The following is a 21,847-nucleotide window of genomic DNA, read 5'->3' on the forward strand; positions in this document are numbered from 1 at the left end:
TATATCATGTATATATATGTCACCGGACGGTTGTTGCTGCACCTCCACTGGCCATCATGTCTAGGCAACAACGACGTCGTCACCCAGAGCTGGGTTGGCGATAGGCATTGTCACCAAGGGCATTGCTACCCAGATCTAGGTGGGCGACAATGTTTGTCGCCACTAGATTTGGGCAACGAGTGGTTGTGGAGAGGCGGGAGAGAAAAAAGAGGCTTCGAGAGGTAGGGAGATAAGGAGGCAATGAGCAACAGGAGGAGGCGACGGGGAGGCAGGAGAGAAGAGGCGGATTGGAGAGGTAAGAAGACAGGGAGGCGGCGCGGAATAGGCGAAGGCGGCGGAGGGCTGGTGGAGTCTTGGGGAAGATGATTCATTTTGTTTTTTCGATTTGTTGTATTTTTTAATTTTTTAAATTTTAATCTTATGTTAAACTAATTATGTATTTTTTATGTTTTTTTTTTTGACAAATATGTATGTTTATGTTTGATATAATTATAATAAAAAAATTAAAATTTATTTAATTAATAATATCCCAAGATAAGACAAAATCAAAATTAAATAATAATATTTAGAAATAAAATCATGTATTTTTTATTTTAAAATATTTTAAGTATTACAATTATCCTACAAGTTTGATATTTTTATATGTATAATATTTAATTTAAGATAATAATATTTTTTACAGTAAGATACTGATGAGCATGAATTGCTTACTATTTATCATATTTCTTTTAATAAAATATGAAAAATGTAAAGAATTAATAAAAAAGCAAAAGAGGATTAATTGCATTAAATAAGGGTAGTTTTGTCCATTTAAATAAATCAAAAACTGAAAATAGGTCAAAATATTATTCCACTCACATTTCTAAGTAGCAACTTTCCATTTTTTTTAAATGAAAAAGAATTTTTTTGCAAGGTTTATAATTAGAAGGAGTCCTTAATTATTTTAATTAACATAAGTATGTGTTTTGCAATTTTCATATAATAAGGAGACATTATGCAAATTTTTCATAAAATTATACGTTTAGACAGCTGAATCATGGTTGGTTATTTTGAACTGCATGGCAATTGAACTTTTGTTACACAAATCAATGACGCATTGTTTGATTGGTGAGGTTGAGTTTTCACTGTGATGGGTAATATATATAAACAATTTGGGCATGCAAAATATATATTTTATTATCAACATAAGTTTTATAGATAATAGGGTCAATTACATGTGGATCCTCTTGGATAAGGGAAAAAATAAATAAATTGGTCCATTAACTTTATTCGCGATTAATTTTAATTTATTAACTTTCGTTGTTATCATATTTTGACCAATTATTTTACAGAAATGGGTCAATTAAGCACGACGGCGAATGAAAATTGAATTTTTTGCCGGAAAATAGCATTTGCACAGCACATGCTCTTTAATTTGGTGATTTTTAATCCCATGTGGCACTATAGTATTACATGGCAGTTGAGGTGGCAATTTTTGGAGGGAAAAATGTTAGTTTTCCCTCCCAAAGCCAATTTACAACTAATAAAAAGGGAAAAATATTCTCCATTGAGGGATGGGTCTCTCATCACCACCATTTTAGTAGCAAAAATTTTAGATTTCACACAATAATAGAGTAAAATCGTAAAAGAGGGGAGAGAAATCAGGGCTGAAGAATTTAGGGAGTTCTGCTTCTGAAGAATTTGACTGCACGTGACTTACAATTTAACAAGATGTACATGTCATTGTCTACGTGGAAATACACGTGGCTGTACTGGCTGCTTTTTCACCATGGCCTTACCAAGTCAGCAATTTCCGGTGGAAATGTTTAAGTTAGCCGGAAAATTGGCAATAAAATTCTAATTTGTATTTAATTGACCCATTTCTGTAAATTATTGATCAAAATGTGATAACAACGAAAGTTAGTGTACTAAAATTAATCGCGAACAAAGTTAATGGACCAAATTTTTTTTTCCCCTTGGATAATATGAATTGCAATTTCTTTCAAAACAATTTTGAAATTATACTTACATCCCCTTAAAAAATTCTCTATTTATATCTGACCTCCTTCTGTTAGGGTTTAGATGATTTAGAAAAGAAACTACATAAATTTTTAATTTTGTCCCTAATTTAATATTTCGGTATATATTTTTGTACTTATAAAGGGATAAATGTAACATCTATATATGGACTGATGTTAATGTCATTATATCTTTTTCCTTGTAAAAGTATAAAATTATTACACAGGAATGTTAAATGAGGGGTAAAATAAAAAATTTATATAATTATTTCCTAATGTCAGCATTTTTTCCCTCAATCCTAACGAAAGAGGGTCAAATGTAAATAATAAATTTTTGGAGGGAGTACACGTCTAATTTGAAAATTGTTTCGGAAGAAAATATAATTTTATATTTTTAGAGGAAGTTTAAATGTAATTAATTCTAAATAATAACCAAATATATATATATATATATATATATAATAAAGTAAAATATAGTACCCAAACTTACATAACCATCTCCATTGCTATTTTTATTTATGCAAAACTATAAGTAAATAGTTGGTACTATACATGTACATACATATGACACTTTCTTTTTTATATTTTTGTTTTTTCTTTTCCTTGCGATCCCTCACACGAAGACAACTTCACATTTTGAAATAAAAAATATAAATAATATAGTATTAGGTGATATTTAATGCTACAATATCACTTATTACAAGTAACTTTATTTATTATTGCAATTATTTCAATTTTAATAGTGGCAAAATTAATTTTTAATTGTAACTTGTCTTAATTATTAGATACATATGGTAATATCTTAATAGGACTTATTATACTATCATCAATTTAATTATTATATATAATTAGGACATTTTGCCACTATTAAAATTGTAAGAACGTCGCACAGAAAGACGATTTATTATTACTTATGATGTATTATCAAGTTTTTGCCACTTATTTCTCGATTTTGTTATAGCGATAAAGTTTAGATATTGTTAAGATGATGGGCTTCAATATCTTTTGTGAGCTTGATGTAAAGAGGGATGAGCGAGACTGGATCCTCGACGTCCTCGTGTAGTTTCTCGTACTCTAGGACCCATGTCACTAGATGAGTCTGGCCGTTTGTGTCGACATGAATTCCTAATGTAAAGCTCTTGAAGAACTCCAGTATATCTCCTTCGATCACTTTCAACGTTATCGACCTTTTTTCCTCGTCTATAGCTTCAATTATGTCCCTCGCAATCTTTTGTTTTCCATCTGTATTTCACAAAATTGATGCCTTAAATCAAGAAATAATGATAATTTCAAAATAAAATTAGCAATGTAATCATAAGTAAAATAAAACATTTCTTAAATGTAGCATGCATGCCAAGAGAGTTCAATCATTCACATATTTTACTCCTTTCCTTCAGAAAATTAGGGTTTTAATGCAATTTCCTTCATGTGATATTGTAAATAAGCAAAATGACCCCCCATAAAAAAATAACAGCAATTCACCCTCTGTGTATTTTTAAAATGAAGCAATTTACATTTCTGTCTAAGGAGGTAGACTGCTTAAGTTTGAAAAACACAGGGGGGTAAATTGTTGTATTCTTAAGAACATAGCAAGGTAAATTGCTTCTTTTTTTTTTCTTCATAGGAGGATAATTTGCTCATTTACAATATCACTAGCTAGCTATAATGATACCGTCACCATATATTTGCCTAATCGTCAATAGTGAAAATTCGGAAGTAATACTTATAATTATATAGGGTTAAAATTTTAGAAATCATGTTTGACAAAGCAAATTTTAGAAAATTCAGAGATAATTTTGATATTATAACGTCATTTATAGGGACAAGTATTATTTTAGTCCGCTAAGTATGTTTAATTTTAATTTTAGTCCGCTAAGTATCTCTAATTTTAATTTTCGTCAGATGACTATGTTCATTTTTGTTTAGATCTAGTAATTTACGAAATTGCTTACTTTTAGTCTTTTGGCAGATCTTCGGACAATTTTACCCCTATGAGTGCATATGGACTAAAACTATTTTTCAAAAGTTGCTAGGGGTAAAATTGTCCAAAAATCTACCAAAGGACTAAAAGTAAGCAATTTCGTAAGTTACTGAACCTAAACAAAAATGAACATAATTATCGGACTAAAATTAAAATTAGACATACTTAGCGGACTAAAATAATATTTTTCCCTCATTTATATAGTAATGTTCACATAAGTTTAGAAGATGAACTATTTTGAAAGAAAAAAACTAACAAATCACATGCATATGTCCATATGATAACTTACTGCAGTTTCAAAATGCAAAGGAATTAAGTTGACTAAATGCACACATTCAAATACATATTTTACTCTTCCGTCCCAAAAAACATGTCTTGATTTCTATTTTGATCTGTCCCCATGTTCTTGTTTTGTTTCCATATATTAAATAATAATAATAATAATAATAATAATTTAATTGCCACCTATGCAACTTTTTTAATATAATTATGAAAAATTACATTGACACTCTCTGAATTTATGCCAAATTAAATAAACACCCTGCAATTAACAAAATTATAACTACACTCCTTGAGGGGTGTTATTGTAATATTTGTATTTAACAAAATTATAGCTACACCCCTTGAGGGGTGTTATTGTAATATTTTTTAGGGGGTATTTGTGTAAGCTTTGTATTTGAATAGGGATATAGTTGTAATTACAACTACAGCCTCGGGGGTGTAGGTGTAATTTTGTAAAAAGTAAAGAGTGTTTTATGCATTTTGACCTAATCTCAGGATGTGCCGATATAATTTACTTTATAATTATTTAGTTGTAGATATGGTAATTTACTCTATAATATCAAGCAATTATAAAATCAGCATTCTACGTGTCTTTTAATATTATGCAATTATAACACATAATTAAGGGTGAAAAATGTTCTAATTAAAACTTTTCAAGATATATATTATAGACTTTTTAGCTATTATAGAAAGAACAATATTAGTATACAAGAGAAAATATGTTCTTGACTTCTTATTTCCCAGAAAAAGTCGCCAAAACATCGGATATAGGGCCGAGTGAGTGTCAGCACATACGCACCATGAGTGTAGCTCCAACAGATAATAGATCCCACAGTGCCCCAATTTCCTTGATGAAGATCACAACCTTGGATTATATCAGGGCTCATGCCTGATACATGATGTGGAGTGTGTTTAAACAGTTGATGAAACAAGTCTCCTTCTGATTTTATCTCAACTTGGACTGTCAATTTGCCCAATAAACCCATAATTTGTTTTTCAGTTGAAGAAACAAAGAAAAGAATGCGTAGAAAACTTCTATAAGAGCTATGCAGCTCAATTGAGCGATGCATACAAGTTGGTGCAAAATTACTTCGCATCAGAGTCTTATTTATAGTCGAGGTTTGCGATGTCTTTTTCCCATTCTCATAAATACTTTTGTGGTTTCTCCTTGTCTTGGTCCATCATTTAATTGATACATTGTACTATTCTCAATTAATATCAACTTAATATACGTCGGGATTAGTGGGGATTCGTCACTTAAGAGCTAGTGTTTGATATTGATTGTGGTTATGACTTCTACTAACGTAATAGTCAGGTAGTTCTCGTGTGGATGAGCTATCGCCCTCATAAAAAATTTCGGTACGATCGTGATGCAATTGTTTAATGGAGAGTTACAAATATGTTTTCTCTCACATGTAGATATTTGCCCTCATTATGTTGTTGTCGCTTATTGTATCCCACTAGCTACACTGGAAAAAAATTGTATTTTTATCGCACAACTTAGGTTATATACACTTTTAGTTCATCACTTACGGGATTTTCGAAAATTCTCTCATAGATTCAAAGAAATCTCACTTTCAGTCTTTCTACTAACTTCATTTAGAAAATTGATGGGAAAAATATATGTGCATGTTATGTTGGCGTTCTCCCCCATTCTAAATAGATAACGGCCACGTAGCTTACATATGATTTTTAATTGAAATTTCTAAATGGATGATGGCAAAAGGTCTGAACATGAATCTTTTTGTCAGCTTCTATTTTCGAGAATCTCGAAAATAATAAGATTTAAAAATTTAAATAACCTAAGTTATAAAAAAAGAATATATTTTTTTGTGATGAACCATATCTAGTGAGAGATGGAAGAACCTCAGGGAATTTGAGGAGAAGACTAGAGAGGCAAATATTGTTCTTTCAATGGTGAGTCTCAATCGAGTAAGGACATTGCCTTGTCTTAAACTGATGAACTCCATCAAGCTTGTTTTCTCCGACCACTTTGCCGGATTGCCTGAACCTAAAATGTCTTTTCTTGCTTGTATTCTACTTTTTTGTTGATGAAACTGACACTCAATTACCTTAAGAGAAAAACAAAAAGAAAGACTTATTTGCTTTACGATACTATCCTATAACTAGTCGAGGGCGAGTAATTTAAGAGAAAATTGCTTTCGGTGTAATTACAGTTTGGGTTCTCATATATTGCCACTAATTCGTTTTTAGTCTTTAAACATATTGAAATTTTATTTTTTAGTCCTTTAAACTTTTAAAATATTAATAGTTCGGTTCTTATGCCTTATTAATGACCATTATATCCTTTCAAAGAAAACATATAATCCAACTATCTTTTTCCTATGCTCATGATCAGGCCCGACATGCTTTCAAATTAAGCTTCCAAATTCATATATATATACCTTTATTTGACCGCCTTGTTCTTAGAACATTTCAAATTCTCGATTTTACGGACTTTCTCCAACCATACTACCTGGAAATACCAAGAACTTGGAATACTTGGGAACAAAGAGGTCAAAGAAAAGTATATATGAATTTATGGAGGCTTAATTTTATTTTCGAAAGCGTGTTGGGCCTGATCATGATCATAGCAAAAAGATAGTTGGACTATATGTTTTCTTTGGAAGGGCAAAATGATCATTAATTAGGCATAAAGACCAAAACTGTTAATATTTTAAAAGTTGAAGGACTAAAATAGAATTTCAATATGTTTAAAGATTAAAAATGAATTAGTGGCAATATAAGAGGATCAAAATTGTAATTATCTCACTGCTTTCCGTCCTAAATCCGTCTCATTAGTGAAACATTTTCACGGAAAATACGTCTCAGAACATTTAGTCACCAAAATCAGACTCATAACACAACAACTATCAGAAAATGTTCCACTACAAAAAAATCAACCAATAGCTACGACAATTAGAAACGAGAGTAAAGTTGTTGGTGATCAGCAATGGATTTAAGGATTTTAAGTTTCTGTAATTTCAAAATTAACACTAGAAATGAAATATTTCATTGCTAAAATTAAAAAGAAAATTTTATGTTACAAAAAATCGTAGCTGACTTTAGTAAAAACTTTGAAAATTTCTAAATAAAATTTTCAATGTAGAATCGTAGTTGAAATTTTACAAAAATACATGAAATATAATAAAATTTAGCAGTATGTTGATGATTAATCGAAAATTCAATTTTATAATTAAATATTGCCAACGAATATATACATTGCTAAATAATTAGACATTTTTAGTATTCAATATTGAACTAACAAAATCAACAACGAATTTATTTCTTACTCCGATTAGCAACAAATATTTTACTTATTAAATTTTGTAGGAAAATCAGTAACTAAAATATTTGATGCTAAAATTAGCGTCGAGCTAATTAGCAAGTAAACATTTTTCTTTCAAAATTCATTAGCAACGAATTCCAGTATTTTGCAAGGAACACGGATAGTTGGTATTAGAGTTTTATCTTGTAGTGTTCGTGACGATATTAGTGACAGATTTAGTGACGGAAAAGAAATATTTTCCTATCAAAATCAGAAATGAATATTTTTCCGTCATTAATTTTACGTCTCCAACATCTTGATCTCTTGTAATATTTTTTGGGGATTATAGTTTCTTTTTTTCCTTTTTTTTTTTTTGAAATTTTATTGATGCTATTGGTGGGCCTTTCTTTTTATTTCTCTATTTTAAGTTGCATTAAATTGCAAGGACAAAATATTTCTTCCGCCATGGGGAAAATTAAATAAATGGGGATGACTATAAGAAAAATGCTCTTAAAAGATGGGGTTCATGTCTATAGTTCTAACTGACCCATTTGAATTGTATTTTGATTTCGATATGATAATAATTTCGCAATTTTATTTAATATTATATGGCTCATAGTTATGCTCTCTATATGATAACCAATCAAAATAAGAATTTCATTCTCAAATGTCATATTTCAGCTAATATAGGGTGCAAATTGCAAAGTGCACATAATCATAACCATTTCACAATCGCTGGCGAAATATTCCACTACAGATGAAATCAAGGGGTTTATTGAAGTATTTTATTATAATCCAATCAAATTAATTCGTTACTGTTGGTATATGGCCCAATGCTCACATAAGCTCATCTGGCGAAGCCCATCACACGGTCCACTTGGCTTGACCCACATCGACCCGGTCCACACCCGATAAAACCCGACCCGTGTCTCTACCTCTTTATTCCCTGATTCTAAATCATAGTAGCATTTTTTCTCCTCCTTTCTTTTGACATGCGCCGCTCTTCTCTCTTCTCCTATTCTGCCATGGATCTTCTCTGATCCTTTCCACCGTCTTTCATGGTGGCTTTCCAAAGCCAATGCGATGGCTTTTTGGAAAGCCACTGAGGCTTCCTTTTATATGTATTCTTCATCTCTATAAAAGGGGTCATCCCCCTCGACAGATAGACACCACTTCTTCTATCTACTATCTAAAAGCTCTGAATATTCAGTGAGGGTCTCGGTGACCAGTGTAGATCTTCGTGATCTGAGATGAACCTGTTGTGGAGTAGCCTTGGACTGTCTGTGTGTGGTGGCCGGAGTCTTTGTGACATTGTTATTGGTTTTCTGTCGGCGTCATATTACTAGATCTCGTTCAATCTGAGCCTTTCATCTCTTTTGTCAAAATATAATTTGTTTATATTTTTGTTATATTTATCTTGGTCTGTATTTTTTATTAAGAGTTTTGTACTCCGCATTCCTTCTGTAATAGTTGGTTAGGCCATTCATTTCAAGGTATCACTGAGGGGTTTCCACCCTACAGTTACTTATCAAATTAATTCTAAATTAATTCCACCAATTCTATAGTGATTTGTATGTGACTCTTTAAGTTCACCCTCAGATAGATTTGGGCATTGTGTCCAACAGAAATAATTAATTAAATCTAATTTAATTAATCATTAATCGAGAACACCCGTTACCATGTGTGGCCATCTAGCAACGATCTATAGCACTAGATATTAGGTGAATGTTGCCGTGAACGTTTAGGCTCTCGAGTTCCATACAGGTACAATCCTTCCGTCGACCATCTCCCGACTTTAGTTTAGGGCATGGAATTGGGCATCAATTCCCATCTTGGATTAGGCAACTATGTTAAGTACTTGAGATGCGTTTACTATATTGATTGACAAAGAAAATCATTTCCTATTCGACCAATCGCTATGGCCATAGACTTAGAGAGTTTAAACCATCTCAAAGCCCACAGGAGATATATCCATCATATACTGATAGGGGGCGGATTCTATCTTGAAATCCACCATCCTCACTACATAGTCCGACTACACTGGACAAGACTTATAACGACCACATCGACGATACAGTCATCCCTCGCTAGATCCAAGATATAGCCATCATATGCATGCGATTGCCATGATTTCTCAAGTCCAAGGACTAATCCTGTATATCGAAGCCGAAAATTTAAGTCATACTGATCAAACCTCCAAGGCTTCCATATGACGATTCCCATGAGTCATTTCAATCAGTTAACAACCTTGTCAACTAACCCATGTCTGTCGCCGATGAAAACGACACTCATCCAATGAATGCAATACTTAATGCAAGTCTCTATAGGACTCTCGAAGCCCAGTCTCGAGATCCTCGACTTGAAACATTTCAAACCAACCCTTAAAAGTTGGTTTTATAGCTGCCATCCAATGCGCAACCCAACTACATGGGTTATTCAATTGGTTTGTGGGCATTTATTGTGATGTTAAAATACTGTTCAATGTAAATAGTAAGCACAAGAATCATATGGTGCCACAGATGAATGCTTAGTACATTCATCAAGATAATATCACATTCATAAAGATTGCTAAATGATTCCCAAAACCGCCAATCCAATTGATTTTTTGGTCCCATATTCTAACATCATGAGTGTCTCGATTTTTTTGCATTGTCATGGATCAGTATACACACATACCACAAATTCTGCAACTCCTTGATCAACAGCTCTAAGTAAACATCGATGAAACGTTTTGATTGGAAGGGCTAGGGATCACCATTGTCAGGAAGATATACTTAAAACTCATGCACATTTTCAATGGGAGATTGTACAGTGTAAATATAACGGGCCCACATGAATACGTAATACCATACTGTCTGTGCAGTGCGAACCCGTTAATGCCCAAATCCAGTCTAACATTATGGACTTCGCTGCAAAATTTGGATATATCCAATCAAAATGCCTCCTTGCCTCTGCATCAGATGGATGACACATGGATCCCTTCTCCGTCTGATGGTTGGCATGTCACGTCATTTGCTCTGCAATTGCTTCTTAACCATACAACCTCTGTAGGCAAGGAGTAAGTGGCATGTACATAAGAATGGCATACGGGGTCTTCTTGTGATTAGGATTTCGCTCCCTGATTGACTTGTACCTAACTTCTCCGTAAAACTTGCTGTAGTTTGGACCAATATCGTCCTTCTAGTACAACGTATAACCATTCTTATATGCATCAATCTTCTCTGCAGGTAAACCCAAGTTTATTATCCACTTCTTCATATTATAGTAATCCAGGGGCATGGTGTGGTCGCGGGGCAATATCTTATCAGCCCACTGCGATATTCGATCATATGTTAGCTCAGAAAAATGAGCCTCGGCCTTAATATCCACCGATTCAACAATAGATCTCAATTTAGCTTGGGTGTAATCGTTCCACAACGGCTGCTCGGCAGCATACACTATATCGTGAAATTGATCTGCCAACACAAACACATAATCATAGAGTTTCTACCGTAATATGAGCTAGGTCCAACATCAGTAAGATAGGACCTCGTATCATCATCCGGCGCACCATCCTAGTTATAATTAGACCAGAAACCTGGCCCTACGACATCAAAAATCGTTCTCCGCGCCCAATCTAGCTGCGTGGCATCACCTCATTGCATACTTGTTCCCTCTTCCTCATGAGCAACGAGAGCTTGCTCCTCCTATGAAGGGGGCATGGTGACGGCCTTAAAATATTCTTGCACCATCTTCTCTCCATGAGAAGTCCAATTATAATACTCCGGCATAAAATATTTCATATATAAGTCAAAATTTACCTAGTCTGGGATTTTAAAAACTTTATTTTTGCACTTTCGAAAGGACACTTAATTTTCTCACCGTGCATATATGCATGTTGAGACTTAGCCCATTCTATAAATGCAGTAACACCATACTCAAACTCCAAAGTAAAACCCGCCTTCCTCAACAAGTTCTTTTCATACATCCATATCCTCAATTGTCTTAACATGATGAGTCTACATACACATATATTATTATAACATTAGATTTAACTGACAAAACTACAACAAAAATAATCAATTGATAAATAAAGGGTTAAAATTGTTACCTGATCAAAATAACTTCAAATATCAATAAAAATTCGAGAGAGATTGACAAATGAGAGTATAAAAATATTAGTGGGATAGTGAGAGATTAAGAAAATTTGGGAAAGATTGAGGAAATAGAGAGAATATAAGAAGAATGAAAGAAGATAGTGAGATTAAATAGAAAGAGAGGAACATATATATATAGAAAAATTTGGAACGGTCTTTTGAATATATAAATAACCATTAATTTACAATTGTAACGGTCTTAGGATCACATATCGGAACGCTTTTTTATCCGTTAAAATTATAGTTGTTTACTATCTTTAGAATGGGTTTAGTAATACAATATTAATGATCCACTGAAAGCATTCCAAATTGTACCTCGTTTAGTCTCAGTCGTTGTAACACATCCTGTTTTAAGTAAAACTCATACCTAGCAATGGTTTTTATGATATTTGACCAACTGCGTACTCAAACCGTTACAAATTATACTTTATTTTGGAATAAATTTACCAATTGTTATTTTTTTTTACACCAATTGTCTCATATGTAGAAACGATCAACTCAAGACTGTCCCTAATTTGGATAAAGGATAACTATATTTACACCACCTCACCTATTATCTTTTTTCACAAACCACCCTTACCTTTTAAAAAATTATAGAAACCACCCCTGACAACCTTAAAAACTCAAAAATGCCCTTGTTGACTATATTAACTTTTAAAATAATATGTCAAGGATAAAAATACATTTGGGGGTGTTTCTGTAATTAGCCAAAAAGGTAGAAGGGGTGTCAAAGTAATATGACCCCATATACTTTTTATTATTTATACTAATTTTTAATTTAAATATAAATTATTATATTAACTTTTTATTAAATCTTTATATAAAATTGCACCTTCTAATAATTAAAATATTAAATTATTTAATTAATATATAAATTATATCTTAATAAAATTATTAAAATCAAAAGATTATTTATCCTCTATTTTTATTTATAACTAAACTTTAATTTCCCTATTTCTAAAGTATTATATAATATTGGGTAAATTACCACGATCCCTTAATATTTATCATAATTATGAATATTCTCTATTATTTGAAAAATTATAAATACCCCCTATAATTAGATGAAAAAATTTTAAAAATTATAAAAAAATTATCCACTTAATATATAAGAAAATAAATTCCTTTTAAGAAATAAATAAAATTACAATTGTCAATCCACAATGATATTTTTGTCAGTTTATCATAAAAATAAATATAAATCTAATAAAAACTAACAGTTGAATTAATTATTAGACGGTCATTAAAATTAATAAATATTAAAAAAAATTTATTAAAATATTAGTAATTATACCATGGAGGAGATGGTTGTAATTTACCTGACAATATTTGTAAAATCTAAATACATCACAGATAAAAGAGTTATACAAGATGTTTGACATAAACTATTCCGCGAGGGCTCCATCTGGGCCTGGGCCAAGAAATGCGGCATTGGATGTCTTGAGACTCAAGTCAGTCTGCTGCATAGCGATCCAATACACGAAATTTTAGACCAAGCTGGAAGAGCTGGAAACATACTAGAAGTCTTGGCAAGGAAAGCGGAAAGGAAAAAAAGCAAGTACAGGGGGTTCGCTAGGAGTTTTGTAATTGGGTGCATCCATGATGCATTTCTTGGTATGGTTTTCCATCTATCCATTGGTAATTCTAGTGAAGAATTTGGAATGCGGGATCTTTTGCAAGTGGTCGATGAAATTCCTGTGAGAATTTTGTGTTAATTGCTTTGTTGTATACTTATGTATTTTTGGTTGTATCTGCTTGCAGAGAAAGTTCTCAAACAAAACCTCTCTCATACGTGCTGTGGCTTTGGCTACGGCTGGGTCAGGGATATTTTGCTTCACCTCTTCCTCAGATTACAGTAAGGATTGCTGGGAATGTTTTAAACAGTTCTTTGCTTACGCTAACTAATTGTTTTAGAATTCAGTTTTACTCATCACCTTTTGAATGTATATTTACCGTAGATAAGTCAGTATTGGTTTCAATCCCGGCATCCTTCCGGGATTCCTTAACGTGGGCATGGAGAACTATGGAAGAGAAGAACCCTTGTACTGCACTTATTCACTCAAACAATTCACCGTATGGTATACTGCATTGCTTTAGCATTTTTGTGCTTCTTGTTTTTGCATATGTACCTATATTTGTTTATTTCCTTTCTAATCAATAGATACCGTGTAACTGTAGGTGTTCTTCCACTGTTTTTTTCTAGACCTGATGCTGGTCCAGATCCCAGCATGAGTAAAGGATATGGACTGGATGCTGGAGATAGTCCCAAACATTCGTGCAGCTGTCTTGGCCGTGATACAATTGCAAATGCAGCGGCTAAGGTTGGTCCTGCTGTTGTCAATTTGTCAGTGCCACAAAGTAAAGTTTCCTTCTTTTTCTTGTTCCTGTGATTTTGTGAATTTGCAAAGTAAGTAATATCTTTATGTATTCTGTAGCTCAATATTGATGTTTCTGCAGGTTTTCATGGTATGACTGTGGGTAAAAGCATTGGATCAGGAACCATTATAGATGAGGATGGTACTATCTTGACTTGTGCTCATGTGGTGGTTGATTTTCAAGGCTTGAGGTCTTCATCTAAGGGAAAGGTCTGTATTTTGACGGTATCCTTTTTTCTTAGGGAATAGGCACAAATATCTCTACTTGAAGTTGTCAATGATATCTTTTCATTTTTCTTAATCATTTTACGGAAATGATGTTGGATCTTCAAATGGAATTAATGAATATATACTTTTGTCCTCTACATTTTGAGTTTCAATTGAATTTATCTTAGCCGCATTAAGTATTAATGGGCTATGCAATGCACGAGTGCCTGCTTTTGAGAGAAGTGGAAATGAAAAGCATTGGTTGTGCATTATCTGGTATGAAGAATGTTGTATCTTTTAACTAATCAATATCTGATCTGAATTATTATTGGAATCTATACAATTTTCCTGTTGTCTCTATATAATATTTTTTTATGCCAGTTACTGGCTGCACACTACAATTTTGTTGTTCCTATACCACTAGTTAGCAAGTGAGTTTCAATTTTAGTGCTGCATTTCTCAGAGGAACCAAAATCAGTAGAACATGGATGTCATGTTCTGTTGAGTGCATTCAGTTTTGAGCAATAACCTAGTTTAAGTTTGCCTTGTAAGAGACACACATCCATGGGGTATTTTACTATTTTACATGTTTGATCATCAAAAGTTAATATAAACATGGATCAGATGTTATACATAATGCATAAGTTCATTGTGGCAGGTTGAAGTGACTTTACAGGATGGTCGGTCATTTGAGGGCACAGTGGTGAATGCTGATCTACATTCTGATATAGCAATAGTTAGGATCAAATCTAAAACTCCACTTCCAACAGCAAAACTTGGGAGCTCAAGTAAGCTTCGGCCTGGCGATTGGGTGGTGGCTATGGGCTGTCCCCTTACCCTCCAGAATACCATCACAGCAGGTATTGTAAGGTAATTTGCCATTGCCTTTTGTGTTATGTATGTTATGCTAATATACCACGTCTTTCTGGATCTAAACTGTAAAGCTATGAGCTGCTCCAAAATATTGTGACGCCTTCTTTTTGCTTCAACTGTTGCCTCTAGTTGTGTTGACCGTAAAAGTAGTGACTTGGGTCTTGGAGGAATGCAAAGGGAGTATTTGCAGACTGATTGTGCAATAAATCAGGTAACTTTCTATATTTCCTTCACCTGCTTTTGGAAATTGTTGCAGTATTCATCCCCAATCCAATCCCCACTCCCTGGGAAGGAAGCTTGAGTTGAAGGGGGAAGTTTATCATTAGGGGTCATGACATGATTTAGGATCTTTTCTATTTCTTCCTTCCTATATCTGCATCCAGGAAGATACACAAAACTACTCACACTTGCGCTAATACATGTTTCAGTGCACAGATATACATATATGTTGCTTCTCTTTTATGGTTGGCAGTGGGGTTGGGTTGGGATTGTGTTGAGGTTGCAGTTCTTCATTGCTGCAATAAGTTTCTGTAAATATTTTCTCATTGCTGAGTGGAACATGCATAAATGAAAGGCATTGCTGTAAAGGCATGTATTTTCACTTTCTTGGAGGTGTTCATTGGTTATACTAGTCATCTTCATTCAAGCTTTTAACTGATACAGTTGATTCTTTTCTTTCTTTTCTCCTTTTCTCCTTTATGATAACTACTTCCTGCTAGTCAGCACTCAGCAGAAGATGTCTCGATCAACTATTCTTCTTCTTGAAACCTACTATTTACTGCCAAAGCTGAAGGTGTTATATATTGCCACTTTAACTTGTTTGTCATTGTATTTGATGTAGGGTAATTCTGGTGGACCGCTTGTCAATGTTGATGGAGAAGTTGTAGGTGTAAATATAATGAAAGTGTTGGGGGCTGATGGGTTAAATTTCGCCGTCCCGATTGATTCTGTTTCAAAAATAGTAGAGCACTTCAAAAAGAATGGGTATGCTTTTGAGTTGTCCACTTAGCCCCCCTCCCCCACCCCCCCTCTCACTCTTGCACTCACACTCACAAATATAGAGGCATGTAAACACGTATAAAGACACGTTCTCAAGATCACAGTCACACAAGCTACTTCTAGTACTAATACCTAATATTCTCTTGGTCTCACTTATAATGTCGTTGGCTGAGCGTTCAAAGTTGGTGTTTACTTGTCTTATTAGAAGTTAAATGCTCATTCTTTCAGTTTTACCTCAATACAAATTGTGGGTAAAAGAAATTTGACATAAAATAGTTGTTCTTTGAATTTGGATCCATTTGACTATAACTTTTAAATACTAATAGTATTGATTTCTAATAATGTGCAGTTCTCCTAGACCAATAAAAGTTTCAAAAATCAAAGTTTAAGTCTATGCATTGAAATGAAGAGTAGGCATTTAACATTTCTATTAAAGTTCAAAGTACATTTATTACTTTGAGAATTTTAAATAAGTGACATCTTTTAAATGCATAAATTTGAGAAACTTGTGAACATAATTTAACCTATGCTCAATAGTTTTTAGGATATATATTTTTATTTTTTATTCAAACTAATAACTTAGAAGAACAGGTCCTAGTTGATTCTTTAAAGCTATTGCTTAGCAGTAAAATTGATTGTTTCTAAATAAAATTTAGGCCTGTCACTTTATTTAACAATCATGCATTTGGGCAATTGTCAACCATTTTTAACTATGAAAACATATAATTTTTAAATGTGAAAATAGGTCAAGTCTGTATTTGTTTATATCATTGTAGAGAGCTTTAAGTTCAAAGTTTGCTTACCCTCCTTTTTGTGGAAAAAGAAGAATAATACAGATTGTAGAACTACACTCTTTGTTCACGAGTATATGGGTGGATATACTTGGTCCTTTATATTATCATTTCTGATCAAATAGTGCCAACTGGGGGGTGTTTGCCAAAAAATTCAGACATTGAATGATGTAAACAGTACTAGCGAAAACCTTAGTAGACATGAATGTTCCTTCTTCCAGGAGATAAGTTACCCGAAAATTTCATGTTTGGGGCAAAGGAGTTAGAATATCAAATGATACATTTAAAAGTTTCGACTGAATTGTGAGAGAAGCTAATTTAAGGATAAAAAGCATTTTACCTGTGAAAATGGTGCTATTCATATGTACTTGCTCGGTTCTTGTTACAGCATACATAAACTAGAAGTAATATGTTGTATTGCCTGATGCAGCAAATTGTTCCACCATTTCCGTGGATTGGTGACTCTTTTAATGCAAAAGAAATAGTTGATTCCACAAATTTCTCAACTCCCAAACTATATTAGAGGCTTTAAGATTGTGTTAGCTACTTGCTTCAACATCATTCATCCATGTCTATTTTAATAAATCATTATCTATATTTGGATCCAAATAACAATTAACTGAACAAGTTGATTAGCTTTATGTTACTGTTGCGACTGTTGCGAGTAATTCTGAAACAGCTGAATTTTTTACCGACTTTAAGGATCTTCTTAAGCTAGAAATTGACTGATCAGTGAAAGTCTTTGTATTATGAACATGTGGTTCAGTCGTCCAAAGCTAAATCAAAGTCATGCACAGGAGCGCACAGCAGAAGAATGCAACTTAATTAGGCCTTCTAATCTTTGTTTTGCATTCTATATGCTACCTCAACTTTTAGTTATCACCTCTCTTATGGATGGTGGCGATCGCCTTAATCCAATGCTCATGGGGGGCTCACTAGAACCCCTCATTGTCCTTTCCCTATAAAATTGTACTTACAATTGGTGGAACACGTTACCATGTTTGTGCATATGTTTTAATATATAAAACAATAATGCTTCATTAGCGAAGCCCTTTCAAATTGAGTTTCTCAATCCCCTAAACCTTTCTCCATTCTCACTTACTGGAACTTTGTATTGCAGCCGTCCCTTAATCCTTTGTCTTCCATGCCTTCAACTAACATATATTGCCCAGTATGGCGTGTTCATTGTTTATTGGCTTCATCCACTACTACGATGCCTTAGGCTCTGTGCAGGTCCTTTCTCCCTTGTCGTTCAATTTGCTTTCAGTGGGTACTTCATTTTGGCTCTATTTTCTCTTTGCATTCAATTAGGCTCCCCTTTTTTGGCTGAGGATGAGATTGTGGCTGAACACTTTCCACCCTAAGGCCATGTTGCCTCCCATCGCTAGACATTCAGCTTTAATTCGCATTCTGTGGTTTTCTCGTGTGTACTTCTAAAATCTTTAGAACTTATGATACACAGTAATAATTTGAATAGTTTATGATGCAGGAGAGTTGTCCGACCTTGGCTTGGTTTGAAAATGCTTGATCTCAATGACATGATTGTTGCACATCTAAAGGAAAGAAATGCTTCCTTTCCAGATGTCAGCAGAGGAGTTCTTATACCTATGGTCAGATGCTTATTTAGATATATGCATGGCACTATTTTCCCCTTTATGTGATTTCATTAATGCTGTTCACTTATGTTTCTCTTAATCTCTTTCCGGGGAGTGTTTAAGGGCTGTCAGGTGTGGCTTCCCTCATGGATTTATTGTGAATGTGATTAAACATATCTAATATGCTTGATGCATCACTAACTGCTTCGTCAATATCATCCGAGATAATTGTTACTGAGATATTGGTGATTTTTCGAAGTTTGTTCTAGTCGGGAATATTGGCTGTTACCGTTTAGAAGTAACAAAGATATTGGTGAATTAATCAACATAATATAACAAATGGAATTACAATATAATAGCATCCAAAGTCTGATAGCTTAATCTCAATTTAATACCAGAAGAACTATTGTGTTGTGTGAATTATGCAATATTGATTACGTTGGTTGGATAATTTACATATCCCGACATACAATATTCAAAGGTTGCATGAGTACCAAAATAACTAATAGCTTTTCCTGTGCCAATCAATATAATCACCAAAATACTGTTGGCACAAGTCCTTGTTGCCTTTCTCCTGGATTTTCTTTGTTTACATCAGTTGCCAACAACTGAGCTAAAATCTAATGAACCTGCTGCTCAAAGGCTATTATCTTTTATTTATTCCTTGAGGATGACTTATTCAAACTTCTTCATTTTCAAAAGAAAAAGAGGGTAGTGGAATGGGGAGTAGACAATGGCTGTAAAGATTTATGCCATGGCCGAGTATTGTACATTCATTCTCAAGGGGCTGTCAGTCAGCCTGTTTGTTCGTCCGCATAGCATTAGATAATGGATGGATGTTTCTGTGTAGAACTGATTATAGTTTTGCAAAAAACTCGTAATGTGAGAGCGGGGTGGGGGGGGGGGGAGAGAGATGGCTTCTTTATTGTACTTGGATCAAGTTAAATCATATGGGTTATGCCAAATTTATTATGTTACTCATTATGTCAATCTTTGTTTGCAGTTAATATTTGAATTCAGATATGGTAAAATATGAAGTTCACATGAATGCTGTTAAAATGCTCATTGTCTATTTCTGCTGGTGGCATATGTTGATATGGGTTACTTTTTCACTTGGTGGAAAAATGTTAATTTGGTATTAAAATGTTTCTACACATTTCGGTACTTGATAAATACTGTTGGTACTGGTGACAAGGTTTTTCATGTCATTTCTTTTCCCATTGATTGATCTTGCTATTGCGTTAAGCTGCAACATGTGGCTCTGCTTTCTTCTAACACTGGAAAATGAGAAGATTTTCTATTTTGCATAACAATAATAACAGTGAACTACCATAACGTACTAAAAAGTATGACGAATTAAGAACCAAAGTAGTTCCACATAGAAAATCATTATGGTGACTACTTGATGTTTGAGCTTCAGTAGTGAGAGAGTTTATAAATGCTCGACTTTCAGGATCTGATAGTTGTTGCTATGAAGGCATATTTTGGTTGTTGATATCATCCACCTGTCAGCATGATTATAGCATTGTCTTGCATTAATGAGTTGCACCATAAGCAAAGTTCTCAATGTCTAATCTGCATATTGATAAGAGGTCAATAATTCTCGGGAAAAAGGAATGATAGAGTTGTTTCTTTACCAGGTATCACCAGGTTCCCCAGCTGATCGTGCTGGATTTCGTCCCGGAGATGTTGTAGTTGAATTTGGTGGGAGGCCTATTGGAAGTATTAAGGAGGTAAGTTGCATTTTCTTTGGTTAATGTTTCATTTTCATAACATAAAGCCAAATTGTAAGCCAGCAGTCTACACAGGGAGTTTTAATTGCTACAGTGTTCATTAATACCAAAATCCTCTCAATGCTTCATGCATGTTCTTTTTCTTTTCTTTTCTTTTTTAAATTTTTGGGAAAAAAATTCTGGTTCGTTTGCCTCGTTCTGATGCATTTGATGCTCACTCTGGTTGTGGGACAAGCCGTGAATTGTTTCTTTGAAATCTTTTAACTTTGGTAACAATTAGTTATCATGTGCCGAATACATTTAAATTTGTCCATAGGATGTCGTTAGCTTGCCAATCTGATTGATTTTATCTTCGTTTTTTGTTAGCTTATCAGATATTCACCATAGCTCACAGGTGATATTGTATCAAACTAAATTCATTGATTCTTCTACCCCAGGTGATCGATATTATGGGGGATAAAATCGGAAAGCCTTTCAAGGCTGTAGTGAAAAGGGCAAACAACATAACTGTGAATTTGACTGTCATTCCTGAAGAAGCAAATCCAGATATGTGAATCAGTGCTTCCTCTACTTCATCTTCTCCTTTTACTTTATGCCTTTAGCTCTTAGGTATAAGGTATGAGTCTGTGTTGAGGCGAAGGTTTTACCAACTATGAATACTTGCTGTGTATGACTTGTGAACAAGTAAAGGTATAGTTTAATCTTTCTTTTTCTCCTTTTTGGGGCATATAATGGTGTGAGCTAACAGGTTATGTCCTCAACCTAACTACAGAGCAAATAGGTTAACATTCCTGATATATATATATAAGGCTAATTACACATTGCACCCTGAGAATAACTCAAATGACACTCTCCACCCTAAGGAAAAAAACTTGCAGTTTCCATCCTGAAAACATACTTTCTTTTTGGCATGTTTCAAGCCAAAGGGGGAGGGGCAAAAGTGTCAAAATAAGGGACAAGTTTATAATTTGTTTTCTTAAAAATTAAAACATCCAATTTTAGAAAAAAAAAAGAATCATAAAATCACTATTGAATAAAACAACAAATTGTAGAATCCAACTCAAACAAATCAATATATCTATTCTACATGCAGAACGTTCAAACTTCACTCAAAGGAGAAAAAAGAAACAAAGGATTTATACATTTTTACCTCTTTCTTTTTTTGGAGGAAAAACGATGAAATTATATTAACTGAAACCAAACGACGAAATTACATCTGACTACAAATTTGGAATAAAATTACTACTATATATATATAGGCTGGAGTAGATTAGTGGTATTATAAGAACCATCTTTTTCTTCTTTTGATCCTAATTTCTAGGCGATTTTGGAATTTAACTCTTGTGTTTGATCAATTTTCACAGCAATAGTTGTTGTAAGAGCAGCTTCAATGATGAGATGAAATTCTCAAAAATTTAAAGTTAGGAGACTAAATTGTAAAAATAATTCGTGTAGAATTAATAATACCATCCCCATAAAATATTAATCGAAAATTATTCACTATCTTTGGTTTCATTTTTAACTAGTTTTGGTGTGTTTTGTGGAGATAGAGAGAGAAAAATAAGGATAAATAAGTATGTATTAGAGATGGTATCCATGTTTGGATTTAT

General features: G+C 33.6%; 2 protein-coding genes across 4 annotated transcripts; one reads left to right on the top strand and one right to left on the bottom strand.

Moving 5' to 3' along the window:
• Positions 1 to 2,433: 2,433 nt before the first annotated feature.
• On the bottom strand, positions 2,434 to 5,330 carry LOC105172373 (kirola). The gene is made up of 2 exons (XM_011093767.3): positions 5,060 to 5,330; positions 2,434 to 3,239 (listed from the first exon to the last, which is right to left on the bottom strand). Exons 1-2 carry the CDS (start codon positions 5,328 to 5,330, stop codon positions 2,968 to 2,970), a joined length of 543 nt encoding a protein of 180 aa, XP_011092069.2. The 3' UTR covers positions 2,434 to 2,967.
• A 7,788-nt stretch (positions 5,331 to 13,118) lies between these two features.
• DEG14 (Trypsin family protein with PDZ domain-containing protein) lies at positions 13,119 to 20,969 on the top strand. Of its 3 annotated transcripts, none has more exons than XR_016067913.1 (11): positions 13,119 to 13,278; positions 13,426 to 13,519; positions 13,623 to 13,742; positions 13,843 to 14,022; positions 14,122 to 14,249; positions 14,905 to 15,116; positions 15,249 to 15,330; positions 15,961 to 16,103; positions 18,030 to 18,142; positions 18,399 to 18,519; positions 20,145 to 20,237. XR_016067913.1 is itself a non-coding variant. In XM_011093763.3 (11 exons), the coding sequence occupies exons 1-11, from the start codon at positions 13,264 to 13,266 to the stop codon at positions 20,789 to 20,791; spliced, it is 1,305 nt and encodes a 434-aa protein (XP_011092065.1). In that variant the 5' UTR covers positions 13,119 to 13,263; the 3' UTR covers positions 20,792 to 20,969. The 3 variants fall into 3 exon arrangements, 2 of the variants coding, with proteins under 2 accessions (XP_011092065.1, XP_011092066.1); XM_011093763.3 differs by lacking the exon at positions 18,030 to 18,142 and adding an exon at positions 20,675 to 20,969; XM_011093764.3 differs by lacking the exon at positions 18,030 to 18,142 and adding an exon at positions 20,675 to 20,969 and having other exon boundaries at positions 13,623 to 13,737; positions 13,868 to 14,022.
• The last annotated feature ends 878 nt before the right edge of the window (positions 20,970 to 21,847 follow it).

Source organism: Sesamum indicum, linkage group LG10, assembly GCF_026168435.1.
Source record: "Sesamum indicum cultivar Baizhima isolate 11 linkage group LG10, ASM2616843v1, whole genome shotgun sequence".
NCBI classification, from domain to species: Eukaryota; Viridiplantae; Streptophyta; class Magnoliopsida; order Lamiales; family Pedaliaceae; genus Sesamum; species Sesamum indicum.